The sequence below is a fragment of the Astyanax mexicanus genome, chromosome 11 (genome assembly GCF_023375975.1).
Source record: "Astyanax mexicanus isolate ESR-SI-001 chromosome 11, AstMex3_surface, whole genome shotgun sequence".
NCBI classification, from domain to species: Eukaryota; Metazoa; Chordata; class Actinopteri; order Characiformes; family Acestrorhamphidae; genus Astyanax; species Astyanax mexicanus.
Window position 1 is genome coordinate 42,542,624 of NC_064418.1, and position 20,605 is coordinate 42,563,228.

A 20,605-nucleotide genomic window follows, 5' to 3' on the forward strand; every position below is an offset into this window, starting at 1 on the left:
TTACTGATGGAACCCTGTGTTCTGACTGGTTCACTGACTGGAGCTCGTGTTCTGACTGGTTTACTGACAGAACCCTGTGTTTTGACTGGGTTATTGATTGAACCCTGTGTTTTGACTGGTTTACTGACTGGAGCTCGTGTGCTGACTGGTTTACTGACTGAACCCTGTGTTCTGACTGGACTAAGGCTTGTATGTTTACTGTGTTCTGTGTGCTGATTGGTCTGCAGGTGTTCCGGCCACGCACACCACCTGAAGCCATTGCCCTGTGCTCTAGGCTGCTGGAGTACACACCCACCGCTCGCCTCACTCCTCTCGAGGCCTGTGCGCACTCCTTTTTCGATGAACTGCGGGACCCCAACATCAAACTTCCCAACGGACGAGAGAAACCCTCGCTATTTAACTTCACCACTCAAGGTTGGAAGTGTTTTCATTTGTGGTTTATTAATTAATTGTAAGATTTCTAAATGTAAGAACAATATCAAAAGTTTTTGATTTCAATGAGCGAAACTGGAACATTTTGGGGCATCAGGCAGTTCCCAAAAACTCTCACATATGTTTCTTCCACAGAATTGTCCAGTAACCCATCCCTGGCCAGCATCTTGATTCCTGCTCATGCACGTAATCAGGCTGGAGCCTCCACCCCCTCCAATGCCTCCTCCACTACAGGTTCATACCCTTTTCCTCTTTATGGCACCTAAAGATTGAGTTAGCAGTCTGCATGCCTAGCTGCTGCTTTTATACACCTGTTGCCATGAGTTCAATGATTTGTGTGAACAAAAACATAAAGTGTATATATGATCAAGGTAAAAAATGCCCTAAAAATCTTAGGACCTCGTTTACATCTGGTAACTTTGTGTGACTAAAACTCATCCGATACAATCCAAACATTAATCGTATGCACGTACACTTAGTGGTAAAATGTCTCTTATTAGGCAGATTAAAATCTGCCAGCTCTATAGATTTGCTATTAACTGTGTTTGGTTATACTGGAACTTGGATTTGACTCTGTGTAAACGGGCGTCATATTGTATGCCTGACTAGTTTAAAAACCCTGGATTAATTTATCAGTTTAATAAAAAATCCTGCTTAGTGAAACTTAACCTCAGCCTTCACTGTTTTAAGAATTTGTTAGTCTGAAACTTGTTTAAATTACTTCTAAAATATATATTTTTCTTTCTCTTGATGTCCAGATGGCAACAATGGGGACCGCGGTCAGACCACCACTGCAGCCTCTGCCTCGGCCTCCAACACCTCTACCTGAGTGTCCCAGCCAGTCACCTCCAACCCAGCCCCGCCTCCAGGGCTACGCCTCCTCTCTGCTGCTCCACAGCTGAACTGGGCAGGGTTCGAATCATCTAAACCACCACACTTTATCAAGCCTGCAAGAGCCAACCCTTATTTAAAGTGTTCCACAGCACTGTCCAGACCAGAGTTCACCAAAGCTGTACGGAAGACGCTCGGCCCGAGTGTGGATTTCTTTTTGGGGGGGAGAGTTTGAGAGAGAGTAAACGAGAGAGTTGTGAGCAGCAAGGGTACGAGGGAAAACCCGTATATTCACTTGTGCGCTTACACACACATACACACACACACTCGTGTTATGTAGGTACACTTTTCTTATTCTCAGTGGACAATCCTTCAATCAAAGCAATCCAGTAGCCAAATCCATCTTCTTCCGTCTCAGTTTAGCAAACCTGTGTGTTCAAACATCCCTCGCTCTCTCGTTCTTTCTCTCTTTCCCCCTCTCTCAGTCTCTCTAAAGCGGTATCATACACACTTCAGCCTCCCTCACCTGCCTCATTCTCTTCCCCTCACGCTGCCCCCTCCTGGCAGGCTCGGTCATGCATGGCTTGAATTTGGTCGGGAGCACCCTGTAATATTTTAGGGGTTAAAGCGAAATTTCTGCCGTGTTATAGTCCAGATTTTGAGTGAGCTCCACTAGCCGTGCATGTTTCAGCAACAAAGACGATCAAAGGAAAAAAGAAAAGAAAAAAAAAGGAAGGAAAATGCTCACCGTGGTCCGAAGTTTTATTATGTAGGGGTTTTAAAGAAAAAAATACTCATGATTTATTTTTTATGTTATTTTATTTTGTACCTAAAAAAAAAAAAAAAGAACTTTATTGGGTTGGGGTGGGTTGGGGGAGGCGGGGTAGATGATTTGATTGACACAAGAGACTTGTTCTACACGTCTCAGTTTCTGTGTTCTTGTATTTTATATATATATCTCTATACATATATAAATACATACACAGTTTATATATTACTTTGCATTGTAAAAAAAAAAAAAAGTACAGTATATAGATATTATCTAGTGTTCATCTGTTCAAACCTCATCAAGGCCAGGTCAAGTTTTTATTTGGTAGCCAACAACTGGCTACTGACTCAAGTTATGTACATAAATATATGTATATTTGTGTATATATATTTGTGTACATCTAGATCCGAACAGAAGCACATTCTGCCAGAAACGCTGGAAATTCTAGCGAATGTGCTCCTTGTTTCTGCAGTTTTCTGTCCACCCTGTAGTTATCCAGATTCAGTTCTAACCCCTGGTTCTTTCTGTTATTTATTGTCGCCTCTGTATTAGTAGTCCTCAGGTTCGTGCTTGGCCTCGTTTTTTGGTCACGTCAGAAAAACAGGTTTTTGTTGCACTTTTCATATAAAAAAACAAAAAACAAAACAGAAATTAAAGAATAAAGAATACCTTGAATGCGGAGCATCAGATTTGACATTCTGTAGACTTTGGTGTAGTGTTAATAGTTTGTACCTGAACATAAATAGAAGTGGTAAGAGCTAAGAGAACAGTTATATTACAAGACATGGTTCTATTAGAAATTATGAGGATTGTTCAGCGTTTCACACGTCTTGTTTTCTGTTTTTCATGTTATCATGTGGAATCATTGAAGCTGTATTGTAACCACTACTTGACTTTGCAGGTTTTCTGTTTGTGGGTGTTTTTTTTTGTTTTTTTGTTTTTTTTTGTGACATTCACTTTATTGTAAGTGGAAAAGCTTTGTACATTTTATTTTATTTCATAATGTCTTAAAACAGGTTTAAATCATGGCAGTAAAACAAACAGCAAAGCAGCAAAAGGTGTAAATACAGTACAGCACAGTTGCTCCTTGCCAAATTCCAGCTTGTACTTTTTTTTTTTGTTTTAAATATAATTTTTTTGTTATTTAGAGTTTTGGGTTTTCATGGTATGTACATACGCTGACCTGAGAACTGTTAATGAGCAAAAACAAAGACATTAAAAGAATAACGAAAAAAATATTGAAAGATCAGGGCGAAATGAACTGTTTGTTGGATACTGTAGATGAGGAGCTTTCTTCAGCCATATAGTTCAATCTCTTCTCTGTACAGTAGGTGCCAGCTATACTATTGTAATAATAAGTAGTAACTGTATAGTGTATCTATAGTTTGGAGTGCCTTTGCTTCCATACACCTCCTCACACCCAATCACCCTTTACTAATCTACTCTCTCTTTACACAGTACTGTAACCCCTCCTGAGTGATGACCCTCTGCAGCTGCTGTTGACTGGTCCATCCTAGAAGCTCCTATGTTCTTGCTTTCTCCATCAAAACTATACCATGTTCTACACTCTTAAAAATAAAGGTGCTACAACACAGGGTTCTTGGAGTGAAGCAACATAAGAACCTTATTTTGTACAAACATAAGTGTGAGGGATAATGGTTCAGCAATTTAAGAGGTTCTTTACACTTCATCACCTTTACAAAAATGGAGCATTACTTATATAACTATAAGTTTGTTGCACTTTTATTTTTAAGGTTGTGGTGCACCAGCTCCAGGCGATACATGCAGAACAGTTGTTTATAATAAAATGTTTAACCAAAGTATCAAGTTTTCTCGGCCCTGGTCTTGGAGGCACTCTGTCCTGCACATTTTATTAAACTAATCAGTTGCAGTGCAAGCAAGAAGAAAAAGCACTAAAATGTGCAGGGCAGGGTGCCTCCAGGTCTAAAATTGAGAAACACACTGGTGTATCTGTTCTGGTCTTGCACAGCGTCATGAATGGAGCTAAATGTTTGAAATGGAGCATGCATGGTAGCATATTTAAATGGTACTTCAGAATCCAATAGCTGTGGAGGAAATGCAATAAAAAAAAGTTATATTCGCCTTTTAAACCCTGCTTACATTTTAATTTATTTTGAATGATATAGAATCACTTTTAAAGCATTGTGACCAATCAGATTCAATTTTAGCCCTGGAGCCAGAAGTTTTAATCCTGTCCAATAAAAGGTCTTTTGTTCACTTTAGACCCACCGAAGTCCCATCACCCCTCATCTGCAATAATATTGTTTTTTGTTTTTTTTTTTGCGCGAGCTTCTGCACTTGTTTGCACTCAGTGTGATGACCAGCCAACAGCCGTGTTCAAGGGGCGTCACGTAGCACCTCCCGATCCTCCATTCCTTCAACCCGTGTGTAAAAGCTTGCTTGTAAGATACGCATTCATAGATGTGTTCCTTTTCACAGACAGTGTGACCACTTCTTGTGACTAAAGTTAAATAAGAGTTAAAAAAAATGTAAAGAGACAAAGGTTTTAAACAGAAAATACAAAAAAAATAAAAAATAATAATGTACAAAGACTGTCGGTTATATACAGACATCACATTACAAACGTTGTTGAGGGGGAAGACTGTCTTGATTTAAAAGAAAAAAGAAGAAAAAAAAATACAACCTGTATAACATTACTACTACTTGAATGCCTCTGTTTGTGACTGAAATTTTTATTTTATTTTAAATATATAAATTTTTTTTCTTTCTGTGAAGGTATGCTAAATGTCTCCTTTCCTTGTAAATATGTCAGTTTTGGTCCTTGGTGTGACTCGGATTCAGAGAATAGTTACCTGGTACTGTAATTTGCATTAAATAAAGAGTAGGATAGCTTGGAAATGGACGAATGTTGTAAGCCTGGTTTGTCTGATCCCCTCCTTTTTTTTCTTTGGTTTGAAGCTTCGTAATGAGTCAGGAGTGGTCTCAGTGTAGATTTACACAGATTTGCCATCACAAAAGTCATGGGACAGCAGTATTTACACTGATCTGTACATCATAGTGCTTTCTCAATACTGATGCTATAATGATACCTTGGCAAAAAAATAGAACATCAGGAAAAGTAATGGAATGACAGATAATTTAACTTAAAACTCTTTGTTTTTTTGTTTTATAAAAAAAAAAAAAACAATGATATTTATGCCATCTGTTCAGCACAATCTTACAGCAGGAAAACAATACCGAATACCCATTTTAAACAGCAGCGTCTCAGATGGGGCATGGCTTAATTCATACCATCTTGGTATGGAGATCCTGATCAGCACTTCAAGTAGTCATCATCTCTTAAACATGAGGTGCCAGTACAGAAGTTCGGAAGCTTATTTCTGCCACTTATGTGGCAGCAATATGCGTCCGTAAGTAAGCCACAGTTCTTTTTGTTTTTATTTTGTTGGGCTTTTGATTGAATACACAACAAAATGGTCCTCAGGACTTGAACCCCGACTGTCACTGTCACAGATCATTGGTTTAAACCAAGTCATGAAACATTACAAACAGACTTTACAAAAATACAGCTGACACTAATAGATTGAGAATAAAATAGTGATGAAACACACACCTGGAAAACAATATGTACGTTTTTTTTTTTACTTTCTTTGTACTGGAGTGGCTACTGCAATTAACACGAGCTGGTAAATAAATAAAAAAAATCTCTCATTACAAATAATAACAGGATTAGCTTATATACTGCTAGCACTGTTACTCAACTAACACGAGACAAAAGCTCATAAACTCTTAACTACGACCTAAACCAATATATTCTCCACGAAAATATTTTTTAATAAGTCCTATATTCGAATTAAGAGCAGTATTTATTAGATGAACACATGTTTTTAACCACTATTTATTCATAAAACACGGAGCTCAGCACATATCCGCAGCACAGACTACGGCTGAGGGACGGTGGCTCAGAAGGGTCAAACTTAGCGTAACTGCAGTTCACCACTTACCAGTAGGGGCCGCCACAACACTATTTTACAGCATTAAAGTGCTTAACTACTTTAAAGAAATTCATCTAAAACAAACTGGTTATTTTCTTACTATGTTACACATACACCAGTATCTGCACATTTTAGTGCTGCACCTGCTTTAACATACCCACTGCAACTTCAAAAGAGCTCTAAACAAGAGAACTAAAATGTGCATATCTGTTTTAATAAAAAGACAAACACAAACTTTAAATCTTTTGTTTATTTTCCTGAGTTCGACATTGACATCTACAGCTCACATTCAAAACTCAGACAACAGAGTTCAAATATTGACATTAAAGATGATTGATTTATCTTTTTCTGTGTGCAGAATGATGTAGATCCTCTGATGACAGTCTGTAAACGGAAAGTGTTTGAATTAACCTATAAACCAATAAAGTAAAGTAAAGAGATTCAGTGTTCAACAAAAGACGATTTTACTACAAACATCAACACATTAAAAAATTCAACACAAACACGAACAAACACAAGACTTGTGATACTTTTTCTTTTGTGGGGTCTGATTTTGAGTTTGTGCTGGTATTAAGAGCAGGGGCTAATTTCATTAAGCAAAGGTTTCTCAGTTTGGCCAGATAGTTTGAGTCCAAATGTGACAACTGTCCAATGGGAAATGTCCCTCAGACAGCCCTTTTCTTATTGGACAGACTAGACTAGACTATAGAGTGACATCAGGAAATCATTATTAATAATAGCAATCCCCACTTTTAGTATACTGTTTACATTGAATAACTAAAAAAACCTCCAGAAATCTATTTAAGCTCAGATTACTGACTGCAGGTTGCAATGTATACACACCCAATTCTAGTATTTCAATTATTTAAACTGATCTTTAGAGGCTTTTGAACGGTGTGATTGTTTAGAAATGATATATACAGCTCTGGAAAAAAATAAGAGGCCTCTTCAGTTTCTGAATCAGTTTCTCTGATTTTGCTATTTATAGGTTTATGTTTGAGTAAAATTTGTTGTTTTATTCTATAAACTACAGACAACATTTCTCCCAAATAAAAATAAAGTTTATTTACAGAAAATGAGAAATGGCTGAAATAACAAAAAAGATGCAGAGCTTTCAGAAATTAAATTATGCAAAGAAAACAAGTTCATATTCATAAAGTTTTAAGAGTTCAGAAATCAATATTTGGTGGAACAGTTTTCATGAATCTTGGCATGTTCTCCTCCACCAGTCTTACACACTGCTTTTGGATAACTTTATGCTGCTTTACTCCTGGTGCAAAAATTTAAGCAGTTCAGCTTGGTTTGATGGCTTGTGATCATCCATCTTCCTCTTGATTATATTCCAGAGGTTTTCAATTTGGTAAAATCAAAGAAACTCATTGTTTTAAGTGGTCTCTTATTTTTTTTCCCCCAGAGCTGGGACAGTGGTGTTTTGTAAGTCTAATTGTAAGTTTATTTGCTGGTATTTTCACATTTTATAGATAAACACAGTTCAGTTCAACTCACTTTTCAACATGACCACAATCTGCCACATGTTAAATTAAAGATGCTGGCTTAAATCACATTAAAACACTGAAGCTAAATCATGCTGGAATATTCCTGTAAATCAGCACAAACGGGAGATTCAGATCAGAGGAAATTTTCCTGTGTACAGTGCTGGTGAATATATACAGAAAATGCAGAGGACCAAGTTATTATATTTTTCCCTGACAGACTAAAATCATTGCTGTAAAGTAACCAGGTACTTTACACTTACTCACTTCCACAACAAAGGTTCTAACTAATTTTTAGCAATATCAATATTCAAAGAAGATTTCTACACATAAAATTACAGCTCATGTGTTAATTATAACATCTTTGTCCTGATCATTGAGGTATATAAGTGAAATATTCAGCAATATCTTGTAAGTTATAAAAGCTTCTGTAGTTTCTATTATTCATGTTATAGAGAATATCATCGCTGTCCAATGAAAAACAACTATTTTTAGTTTACTACATCATTTAAACGGACAAACTGTTCCTCACACCGTGACGAAATTTCTTGATGAATGGACCAATAGATTTTTTTTCTCTCCTGTAAAATTGGTGTTTTGGAAATACTTGTTTTTTCATTGGACAGCAATGATATGGACTGTGCAAATGTTTGGATGCCATCACACAAAGCAGATTTCCAGCATTTACACTTTTTTAAACTCTTAAAATCTTGTACTAACATTCAGCAACCACATCTGTCTAAAGGTCCGAAATGTTAAATGGGTTATTCAGTACAGTACAGGGGAACTGTGGAGGTCAAGATATGATCTGGACAATCAAGAAAATTGCTCATATAATGGGAAGTAAAGCAAATTAAACTTACATATATCTGCAAAGAATCTGCAGGAAAGCTTACCTGAAGCCTTTACTCACTTTTAGCTGCTACAGTAAGCTTCTGCCAACTATGATTTCTGTAATGTTTCCAAACTTTTGCACAGTCTACACTGAAGACTGATCTGCTTTGCATTAGGATTTGCTAAAAATGCTCAGTTTGATTTCTTTTTTCAAATATTCAATTAATAAAAATGAATGAATGTGAAATTTGGTCAAAGGTGCACAGAACTTAACATAAAATTATATTTAATTTATATATATTTTTTATAGACTATACATAGACTTAATTTCTGTCATACGAAGCCTATTTCCAAAAAGCCAAATTTTACAGGTGAAGGAACAAACCTTCAACTTGACATAAAGTAAAGAATAACTGATAGATCCACATTATATGAAAAGGTAAATATTATATGACCTTATTATATTCTATTACCTTACTATAGAATATTACATTATATTATAAAAAAAAAATATATATATATATATAAAATCGTGCATCTCCAACGTTGCCTTTACATATATTATATATATATAATATTCATATATTCATATTCAGTAGTCCTGTAAAATCTGACAGAATAGCTCTTTACGATGTGCTGAGACAAACAGCAAGGCCTCTTAAATTGTTCCTTTTAGGGCACTAAACACATATACTTTTGTCCACATAAAACAACACATAGTTAAACAAATATAAGCACACAACATATGTACAGCAGGTTAGACCTTTACAATTTGTCAGTTACATTCATGTGAATAATTGATCACCTTAATAAATGAGTCACCTTAATTTCTGTTCATGGATCTGGTACAGTGGATCTGGAATTATCTTGGAAATGAGAATAGTACAGTGTGAAAACAAGTGCTATAATCTGAACTGTTAAATGGCATGAAATAGACTAACAACTGCTGCATTTTTAAGAAAATAAATTACACTTTTAATCAAAATACAATATATGTCCAAAGGTCTGTAGACACCCGTTGATCTCATATTTATTATGAAATTGAAGGCACTGACAGAGAGTTTGTCCCTATTTGCTGCAGTATCAGACTGTACAAGTAGTGGGTGGGTGCTGCTTCATGCCTGACCACTGGACCGGTTTTCCTCTGTTCACCATGACCCTCCTAACCTCTTGTTTTTACCTTTTTTTTTTGTTTTTCTTCTTCCTATAGCTCGTTCACCCATTCACAGAGAAGTCCTGTTACTGCTTTTCTGCCCCAGTGGGCTGCTCTAGATCCTGGGCTTACTTTTATCACAGGAAGATGATCCAGCCTGGCTGTGAATGGGGATGTTAAGCCTGCTCCCACATATCTGACCTAGGTCACACTTTAATATTTTGTTGGACTGCCTTTAGCTTTGATTGCAGCACGCATTCACAGTGGCACTGTTTCGATAAGCTTCTGCAATGTCACAAGATGTATTTCAATCCAGTGTTGCTGGATTAATTTTTCACCAAGATCTTGCAGCAGTATTGATGATGGTAGAGTCTGACCACTGCACAAAGCAGCTCTTCTCCATCCAGCACATCCCAAAGATTCTCAATGAGGTTAAGATCTGGACTCTGTGGTGAACTCTCTCAATCCATGTGTGAAAATGATGATCTCCCTGAATCACTTTTTCACAATTCCAGGGGAGAAAAAAAATCCATTGATGGAATAACCTGCTCTATATTCAGTATATTCAGGTAGTCAGCTGACCTCATTCTTTCAGCACATACTGTTGCTGAACCTAGACCTGACCAGATGGCGACTTTTTTTTGGCGAGGCAGTGTATTTTGAATTCATAAAAGTTGTATTAAGCCTGCAGTGGTTTGGCTCTCTTGAAAATAAAATAAAAAAATTAGTTTGCATATTTAATAGCTCTAAATGATGCTGTTTGTTGCTACATATTAGTTGTTATGTACGACGTAAACAAAATCTTAGAAATTCTCTCATATATTTAAAGAATACTGACCTGCACTAATCTGAGTATTATGCTGCAGTCTTGTTATGTGTTGATGAGAATGGGTCCCACTTTTGACATTTTTTCCACAGTTACATCTGGCTTAATCCAACACCCGGATCTCTACAAAGCTTTTTCTAACAACATAGGCATTGTAAATATTTAGTTAAACCAACTGAAAAAATAGCTGTATAGATTCATTTTAAGGTGTTTGAATGCTTTTGGACATATAATGAATCTTGAGAAAAATAAAATGTGAAATAGTAAATCTACCCTTAGCATTACCAGATCCAAAACACAAGATTAAAATAACATCTTGAGGTTTTGTTCTCCAAAGCCTGAGGCCTGTAGGGAACAGCATTATTTTTCAGTGATTGTTCTACAGCATAAACATGTGCTTTACGCATAATTAGCATCATTTACATTTGGCATAGCAACACCCTACCCTATCCATTCAGGTAGTCAAAACCAGCCAGATAAAAATACACTTTCACAGGACGTGTTAAATATGTAGGTAGTTTAGGTACAGAAGTCCACAGACGTCCGCAGACGTATGGTGCCCACTCTTGCTTTGGTCAGATTTATACCTCCTTGAGAAAGACCAGAAAAGCTCGAGTGAAAGCGATTGCATCTTGTCCAAGCGTTAGAGCATCCAGTGCTACATGATGGAAATGTTTGCTGCGTTATGTTCCATTTGTTCCAGTGACCACAAGTTCAAAAACAGTCTTCCATATGCACTGATGTACTCGTAGCTCATGTTCAAAAATCATATCTCCCTGAAATTCTGCAAGTGTGGGTGTAGTTGAATAGCTAGAGGGCGTGTTCACTAGATCATCTATATCCCCTAATCTGATTCCTTCCATATCAGATACAAGGCACTCGCTGGCGTTCTAACAGGTTTCCTTTTTTTGACTGTAGCTTTTTCTTGTTTTATGAAATACAAATAGGTGCATCTCAAAAAAATAGAATATCATTGAAAAGTTACCTTATTTCAGTAATTCAGTTCAAAATGTGAAACTCATATATTATATGGATGTATTAATCACAGAGTGATCTATTTCAATGGTTTATTTTTTTATTGACATGTCTCTCCATACCATCACTGATCATCAGTAAATTTTACATTTCATTTGTAAATCAAGGGAGCAGAGTCTGGAGGAAGAGTGGAGAGACACACAGTCCAAACTGCTCGAGGTCTAGTGTGAAGTTTCCCAATCAGTGATGGTTTGGAGAGACATGTCATCTGCTGGTGTTGATCCACTGTGTTTTATTATCAAGTCTAAAGTCAGTGCAGTTTTGTTTTCCCACAAAATCTTACAGCACTTCATGCTTCCCTCTGCTACTGACAACTTTTATGGAGATGCGGATTTCATTCTCCAGCAGGACTTGGCACACTGCCAAAAATACCAACTGGTCTTATATAATAGTCACATTTTCTGAGACACTTATTTTGGGGTTTTCATTTGCTGTAAGACAATCATCAACAATAAAAAAAAAATTGAACTGAATTACTGAAATAAAATAACTTTTCAATGATATTCTATTTTTTTTAATGCAATAGTACTGTATTAAAGTTGCATTTGTCAAATTTTAAGCTACAGCTGTTGGATTGCTGGTGAATTACTCTGAACAGAGACTAGGACAAAAACGCTAAAAGCTTCAGACTCCATACTGATGTCCAGTTTCTCTGTAAATAAATAATAAATGAAGCTTACAGCACATCATAGCTGTCGGAACAAAACCATAAACAAATAAACAAAAATAAATTTCATAGCAGATTATATATTATTTAAGGCACACTTGCTAAACAAAATATGTGGACAGACGGCAAAAGAGCAGGGCAACAATTCAAAAGCATGGAAAGAAACAAGAATAGAAGCATGAAAAGACTCTCAGCAGGTTAGAAAAGTATTTATGAGTTTTGATAGTTGCCAAAAGGGTTAATACCATGCAGGGTTAGGACCATGCAGGATATTAAAACTAGTGCATATTCACATATAAAACCTGTAAGAGTAGAAACATGTAAGGAACTCTTATGTTTCAGTGAATTTAATATTTTCACTGAATTTCCTTAATTGAAATATAAGAAGCTGAAGATGTAGCCAAAATAAACTTCCTCATATGGAAATCAGGTCTTCTTTTACTTTTAACTACGTTTAACTATTCTATTCAAATATTTTTTGTATATAGTGTTTTTTATATATAAAAACCCAATGCAAACTCAGAAGTAAGTAAAACAGAGTTACATTACCTACTAAATTTACATTGGAAGTCCATTAAATACTGGTTTATTTTGAGTCATATTGGAGCATTTCTCTTGGTCCTTTCATTAAATTATTTGGACACAATGTAAATAACTAATTTTATGTCAACAGACACATTATGTCAAAAAAGAGGAAAACAGCAAAAAAAAGAAAAAAATGTATTTTGTTCTACAATGATTTGATAAAAAAAATTTAAATGCAAGATTTTTAACTTTTGTTCCGACAGCAAATGTTATGCATCTGTAAATCCTTGGAGTCCAGCTGAGCTTCTTAAGCTTAACACTAGATGGCAGCACACTGCTAACTGTGAGATTTCACCTCTTTAGTTTATAGAAGTGAACAAAGTCCTGACTGTAGCGAGTTCTGCCCTCTAGCTAACGAACAAAAGGCATTTTCACAACTAGAACCATTTAGGATCATTCTTTTGCAATTCTCTATTAGTTCAGTTATGTTTCTCTGAGCTGAAAACTCAACATGGCACAATTGCAGTGGCTGCCTTTTAGGCAGATATCTATTATTTTTATATTTATCTTTATTTGTTCGTAATTGGAGCAGCTTGGCACAGCCAGACCCATATTATTTTTTTACTGCTAGTTAGTTGCCCTTCGACCCACTAAAACCTGAACTATCCTAATTACCTGCAATCAACAGAACAGCCTGACCTCCGTGGCCTTGTTTCATTGCCATTTTTTCCACTTTTTCTTTTTCTACTTTTCCTCACTATTCAGAAGTGCTGATCACCTACATCTACACAACAAGTGACTAATAGCTGGGTAAGGGAAGGGTAGATAGTAGTATATAGGTGGGAGGATTTATTCTTTCATTGGCATGTTCTTACTCTTGGCAGCATCCACAGCCTGTCACGCTGCAGTGATGACCTTGGGGATTTGCGTCATCTGTAATTTACGATACAGTTTGCCATCAAAAAGTCCTACTTGATTACGCAAGAGTGTTTTTTCTCCTTCTCCTGCTTCTAAACGGCTTCTCTTTTTGTTGTTTGAGCTGTTTTGCAAGGAAAATTGTAGCAAAATTGTAGTAAATCGTAGATAACTTTGCTCCTGAGGTCTTACACTTCACTTTATGTCATGTTACAGCTCTTAAAGCAGCGTTATGTAGCATTTCTTCCTTAAAATACCGTATATTTAGCACTGTAAGGCGCATTTTAAGAGACACTATAAGGAACTTCTGATTCAGCAGGTTTCGCCGATGGGTGGTGGGTAGTTAACTAGTAAAGCTAAGTAAAGCTAAACTAAGTAAACAAAACTGTAATAAATAAATACCATATTTTAAAATCAAACAAGCTCTGGATGTTAATCTACGCATTAATCTATTTCTCTCCTAAAAGTAGTTTATTTGGGTGAGTAAAGTCCTTCTGTTTATTTAAAGAGTAAGCTTCCCAAACGTCTCCAGCACTAAGGCTGTAGCATTATTATTAGCAACTAACCGTTAGCAGGTAATGCTAATGCACTCGGTTTTAAGTGCACCTTATAGTGCAAAAAATATATTAATTGTTTTAATGCTCAACTGACTAGATAATTAGGAGAACAGCATCTCTATTTTTGCCATTCTATGCTCGGCATTCTGCTGACTGCACTATGTAACTTTGAGGAAGTGGGCAGGGCAATGTTTGTGAAAACTGCATAACTCTACATTACTCTGCCTAAAGTCATATTTGTTCAAAATCTTATAACATTACTTGACCTCCATAGTCCACACAGTCCACATGTTTTTTCCTTCTTACACTAACTGTTCTGTATCTCTCAGCTTGCCCTGAAATGCATGTGAAAAGCATGTCATTTTAAAATGTGCCAGTTCCATTTCCTAACTGTAGAGGGAGCCCAAGAGCAAAAAATACCAATTCCCACATAAAGCTGCTTTAAGATTAGTAGTAGGGATTTCCTCAGGGGGGCATGAAAAGGGTAAACCACCTAGCATTTGTTGAAACTGAAAGATTGGTTCTTTATCACACCCACTTAATCTGGCTTGGATCATGCTGCTCCAGGTTGTCCAACTCATAAATTAGGAAAAGGCAATCACTTTAGGGTAGAAAGCTACTCTAGAGGATCTAGGTATGAAAATGCCCTGACTGAATATCCACGGATAAAGTGTGAAGTGAACTCCTGACCCTCCGCTGTAGAGGTTTGAGGTGTAGAGAGAGGCAGCAGGAGCGAGAAGAGTGGAGGTTGGGTTGGGTTAGCTGTGCTGGCTGACGATCTCTAGCATGAGTGGAGACACCTCCGGCTGGATGTCCTGAATCTGCAGCACTTGTTTGTTGTATTCCTCATTCATAGTCCTCATTTCTGTAAGGCACGCCATGATCTTGGGAAACAGCAAACTGGCAGAAAAAGAAAAACAAAGTTAAAAGTAAGTATAAAGTGCTGAGATAAATCTTCCGCTATCTGTAGTCAATTCAAAGATCTGTTGCCCTTAAAATATCATCACTCTTGTAGCAAAACCTGTCACTAAACAAGAGATTTTTCAAGAGAAAAAAACTAAAAAATTATGGTCTTGGTCCATTTATAAGAAGATTTGGACACAATGTGAAAAACAATTAAATATTTTTTACTACAACAATGATATAAAAAATGATACACTTTTTTTATTGCCAATAATCAAAACTATAAAATGGTTGGTTGTAATTAATGCGGTTGTATTTAAAGTCACTTAACATTCGGCTTTTCTAAAGATCAATAAATACAACATAATTATATAATATGGTGTGATATCCTATTGCAGTCAAAGACAAGTTTTAATCAGTGCATAGACCCCTTACTATTTCTCTGGACCGGTTCGCTTAGACTCAATATAGATCTTCAGTGTGCAGGCCAGCAGCTCCTGATACTTATCAACAGCACCGTGCTGTGTCACTCCTGTACGATCTGACACAACAAAAAACAGGGTACGATTAGAATATGGGTAATTTTACTACAGTGTCCCAATTTTATCAACATTACCATTTTAATAAAACATTATAGTAGGGGGGTGACGAGATTAAAACGTGACGATATTTCTCGTCAAGCTTTAACCTGTCTCTGGGGGGAAAAAACAGTTTAGTGTGGACTTTTTAAGCAGGGTCTGGCAACCCAGTAGCGATAGCAGCGAGTGTGGTGGCTGAGCAGTGAGAGCAGCGCTCAGCAGAAGAGGAAAATTCAGGCATTTGCATAGAAGATAGAAGATGCTTCTGCTAGTTTTAAGTTGTATGTCTGGCTGCATTTTGGCTCCAGTGGAAACAATAAACGGTAACAGAGTGACCAACAAGACACAAACCATATATAAATACTGTAAATAAATCCCACACATGACTGTTTCATAGGCAGGTGTACTAATCCCTTAGCTCTGTACTGTATTTAAAAAAATGTTCTGTCTCTGTTTGCACTTCAAGCATAGTCTTAATATGACTGGTTATGGTTATGCGTAGTTAAATTACAAGAGATTTAGGAGAAAAAAACACAAACCATAGGATTAATATGACTGGTTGTGGTTTACACTTATTGTTTGCACTATATAAGACCTAGAAAAGTTTCATTTATTATTATTTCTATTTCTTATAAAATCAATGTGTGAGAGAAACCAGTCTGTTAAGTTTGCGTTATACGATTTTGTCAAATAAAACTCTAGTTTTCAAGCCATTTTTCATTTTTGACGTTTTCTTAATTATTATTATTTTTTAAATCTCGTCTCGTCTCGTGATATTAGTGTCTGGTCACACCCCTACATTATAGTCATTATGGCTTTTATAATAATGTGTTTTGGGAAGGGGTGTAGTGGACCATATATGTTATTTTATCCTCTTTATTACTTTTATTTTTATACTTTATGAAGTTTTAAAACCAGTACTTTTTTTACACTTGTACTTAAAGTGTAAAAAACCTTGAGTTGATACATCAACTTCTACAGAAGTATTTAAAAACCTAGTATCTGTACTTCTACCTATAGAGTAATGAGTATCAAAACTTTTTTGGCTACAATAAAATAAAATTTAAAGGGAATGTAAGAAGCATTTTTTTGCATTTTCAGTGCTGCAGTGTGATGTCGATACAGGTACGCTGCCATGCAAATTATAACACCCACATTTTAAAACCTGGTGTGTGTAAATGTGTGTAATTTACCCGGTGAGAAGAGTGAGATCGTCTGCATCAGCACATACTCCTTCTCATCTAAGTGCAGTCTGCGTAGTGTGTAATGAAACTTCATCAGAGGGTCCAGCAGGTGGGGCTGAAAACCAGCTGGTTGGATAGAAGAGCAAAGAGAACATTTAAGAGGAGGAAGGGGAGAGAAGAGAGTTAGAGGAGGAGGACAAAAAGCAATAACAAGATCAAGGTGAGGCATACAGATGGTAATAAATGTGCAGTATATAACTCCTATTTCAATGGAAATCGTAAAATATTCAAGAACTCTATGCTGAGCTGCAGAACTCTATATGGAAATGCAGAAGCTTCTGACATCTGTAACAAAAGAGACAAAAAATATCTCTATGCATGTGATAACGATGCAAGTCCTGCGAGGATGTGATGCATGTCAGTATAACACTCTTTATCACTTCTATTATCTACAGAGCCCCTTAGGTGACATCATGTAAAAAAATAATTCAAATAATTATGTGTGGCCACGACCTATTTAGGTGTGAGAACCAAATAATTAAGACATAGGGATGAGATAATCAAGGTGTGGGAACAAGTTAATTAATTATCTCATTCACATGCCTTAATTGTTGTGGCCACAAATTAGGATCTCGTTCCCACACCTTAGTAAGTCATGGCAACACATTAGCATCTCGTTCTTATGCCTGAAAAAGTTACGGCAACGCATTAGGATCTCATTCTTAAGCTTTAATAAGTCATGGCAACACATTAGGATCTCATTCCCACGCATTAATAAGTCTATACGCCGTAATAAGTATATATATATATATTATATATATATTTATTTTTTATTCACTTTAGGGGCTCTGTTAACAGCATTGTACATCAATATTACATCAATAGTGTACAAACTATAGTACAAAATATAGTATTAAGCTTATACTATTCGTGTTTAGTACACAACTGAGACACAGCCAAAGACACAAATAGAAAAATTTAACTATTAACAACTATTAAACTATATATAACCCATGACTTAAATATTTTCTCATCTTTACATATAACTTCTAAAATAGGGTGGGGTTGCTTCAGGTTAAATTGTGTTTGATGGGACACGTGTGTGTGTTTCTCAGAGGTGTATGTGTTTCAGGTGTGTGTGTGTGTGTGTGTGTGTCTCAGAGGTGTGTGTATGTGTTTCAGGTTTATAAGGGGGTATGTCAGATAAGCCACTAATTAAAACCTCAAAACATGAGGATATGTATGGAAGTATGTGGACAAGCATTGTCCTGATAAAAGAAAAAAAAAAGATAAGGCACTATTTAAAAACATGAATAGGCACTAGTGTCACTGTGTGTAATTCCTTATCTCGATCATCATGGAGACCCAAGAGCTCCAGACAACCATCTCCAGTGTGTGTTTAGGATCAGTGATATGTTAAAACACCATGAAGAGCAGTAATTAGTCAGTAAACAGATGTAGTGACCTGCTCTGCCCAGCTGCTATGGGAACTGTAATACAAAAGAGACGTTATTGAGGTCCTGGCTTTTTCTCATTAGCTAAACAAAGCTTCTCACACTAACTGTGAGTCCTCTTCACGCTAATGTGACATATTGACTCACTCTGGAGATGCAGACCACAGAGACATCACCGCCTACTGCTTGCAGAAAGGTCAAGGCATCAGACCTCCATGAGTAAGAAGGTACTTTTTACAGCTTATCACTTGACATTTTCTGTACAGATCCATACTGAAGTCTTAATAGCTTATCTTTTGCCCAGTGGAGAGTATGTTTTTTTATAATTCAAGCTAAAAAGTGATGTCAATATCTACACACCTCTGAAAAATTAATTTGCCAATTTATGTAAGTGACAGTCTGTAGTGGATGCTATAAAAATATTGAAATTTAATTTTAATTTTTGAAATCATATGACCTTAAGTGAAACCTTTATCATAAAATAAATAGTTGCATCCAAAAGAAAGTGTTGGATTCCAATGATATATGCAAACAAGATGATGTTTCCAGGAACAAACAAATATATACCGTATTTTTCGGACTATAAGGCGCACCGTATTATAAGACGCACTATCAAAGAACGCCTACTTTCTGGTATTTTCCATACATAGGGCGCATCGCATTATAAGGCGCGTTAAGTGACACTAGAAAGGGTGCCTATATCAAAGTGAACAGGGGTGGCGCCATGTTTCCCTTCCCCCAAGGGGGGGGGGGGGGGGGGGGGATTGGCTTGCCGGTGGAGCGTCTCAGTATACAAATCTCTTTCAAAGTCAAACGAGTGCTGGATATTAATCTACACAGATTCCTCTCCTGAAAACTGTTTATTTGGGTGAGTAACGTGCTTCAGTTTATTTACAGTAAGCTTAGATTTCCAGATGTCCACTAAGGCTTGCTGCACCAGCGTTAGCATAGCTATCCGCTAGCACGCTAGCTAGTCCCCTAAACTAGTAAAGTTAACCCAAACTTAAACGACAGCGTTACACTGAGTAATCCTGCGTGTTCTGGTAAGACAGTGAGATATTAGCTAGCGATTCGTCCCCCGTAGCTTGTTTTAACACGGTAAACAAGCAGATTACAGGCTGATAAAACTCACCTCTGAGAGAGTTAGCGCTTAGCATCTAGCTAATGCTAGCCAGGCAAAGCAGCACAGACTTACAGGCTGATAACTCACCTGAACGGTGAACGCTTAGCGATTAGCATCTAACTCTAATAATGCTGCTCCAGCAGTATTAAAAGTACTTAATTTAGATAATACTGATCTCTGAACAGTGAAAAAGCTAGCTAGCTTAGCGGTTAGCATCTAGCTAATGCTATTGCTGCTCCAGCCTCGGAGCTGCACGGCTCTGGACTCTGTATAGCACTGAAACTCTCTATAACGCTGCACCGAGTGTGTGTTTACTGCTCCTTACAACCTGACGGGTAAAATCCATACAAAAGGCGCACCGTATTATAAGACGCACTGTCAATTTTTGTGAAAATTAAAAGTTTTTAAGTGCGCCTTATAGTCCGAAAAATACGGTATACTTACGGTATATGGGCAATATTTATTAAGCTACACATACAGAAGTAGTGTGTAGTATGTAATGAATGTGTGACACATATGGAATTATGTAATAAACAGTAAAAAAAAAGTGTTTGTCCTCCACAATCTCCTGATCTAAACCTGATTAACTGAGATGGTAATTTGAGGTGATTTAATTGGGTGAGCTGGAGCTTCACAGCGTGAAGGAAAAGCAGAAACTATTGTTCAGCACCTCCAGGAACTCCTTCCTTCAAGACGCTGAGAAAACTATTCCAGGTGACTCTCCCTCATGGAGACACTGAGATTAAAATACCAGGAGTATGCAGATCTGTGCTCAAAAAGAATCTAATAAATATAAAAATAAATTTAGGATGCTTAACACTTTTTGTTTGTAAAATAATTTTGCATATGTTTCTGTATATATTTATTATTTAATATACAATGTAAAAAATCATTAAAAAAGAAAGTAAACACATTGAATGAGAAGAGGTGTGTCCAAATTGTGACTGGTACTGTAAATTGCCCTGCATAGTCTATGTTTTCTTAACAGTCTTAAAATATATATATATGTTACCTAGATTCGGGATTACTTTATTTCTGTAAATTCCGTAATTCTAATATAGATTTGAACAACATAATAAAAAAAAAAATTCTATTACCATATATACATATTTATATTAAATTTCCATCGATCTATAACTTAGAAACAAAATTAGAAATTATTATTCACTGTATTTATTCAGCATGATGTGTTTTTGGTGTTAAAAGTAATACATTTTAACATTATACTTGTTAAGATTTTCATCATATCCTATTAAGTCATATCACATCCTAGTGCCCTACAGCCCTACATCTTAGCACCATTTTCAGTGAAAGTAAGAGCTTATGAAGGAAGTTTTCCTGAGGGCCAG

General features: G+C 36.5%; 2 protein-coding genes and 1 long non-coding RNA gene across 4 annotated transcripts in view; 1 reads left to right on the plus strand and 2 right to left on the minus strand.

The window, feature by feature from the left end:
* Positions 1-4,916, plus strand: part of gsk3ba (glycogen synthase kinase 3 beta, genome duplicate a) — a 56,879-nt gene extending 51,963 nt beyond the window's left edge. For both annotated transcript variants that reach the window (XM_007233073.3, XM_007233074.3), the window contains exons 9-11: positions 228-414; positions 568-666; positions 1,191-4,916. In XM_007233073.3, the coding sequence (XP_007233135.1) occupies positions 228-414; positions 568-666; positions 1,191-1,261 (357 nt within the window). In that variant the 3' untranslated portion in view covers positions 1,262-4,916. The remainder of the gene's footprint in view (positions 1-227; positions 415-567; positions 667-1,190) is intronic.
* Positions 4,917-8,905: 3,989 nt separating this feature from the next.
* LOC125804970 (uncharacterized) overlaps positions 8,906-20,605 on the minus strand; it is a 31,357-nt gene continuing 19,657 nt past the window's right edge. Inside the window, exon 2 of the long non-coding RNA XR_007441196.1 lies at positions 8,906-9,722. This is a non-coding gene — a long non-coding RNA (uncharacterized LOC125804970). The remainder of the gene's footprint in view (positions 9,723-20,605) is intronic.
* nr1i2 (nuclear receptor subfamily 1, group I, member 2) overlaps positions 11,051-20,605 on the minus strand; it is a 31,326-nt gene continuing 21,771 nt past the window's right edge. Inside the window, exons 7-9 of the mRNA XM_022680108.2 lie at positions 16,689-16,805; positions 15,353-15,458; positions 11,051-14,914 (exon numbers count right to left, since the gene is read on the minus strand). Coding sequence (XP_022535829.2) covers positions 14,773-14,914; positions 15,353-15,458; positions 16,689-16,805 — 365 coding nt within the window. The 3' untranslated portion in view covers positions 11,051-14,772. The remainder of the gene's footprint in view (positions 14,915-15,352; positions 15,459-16,688; positions 16,806-20,605) is intronic.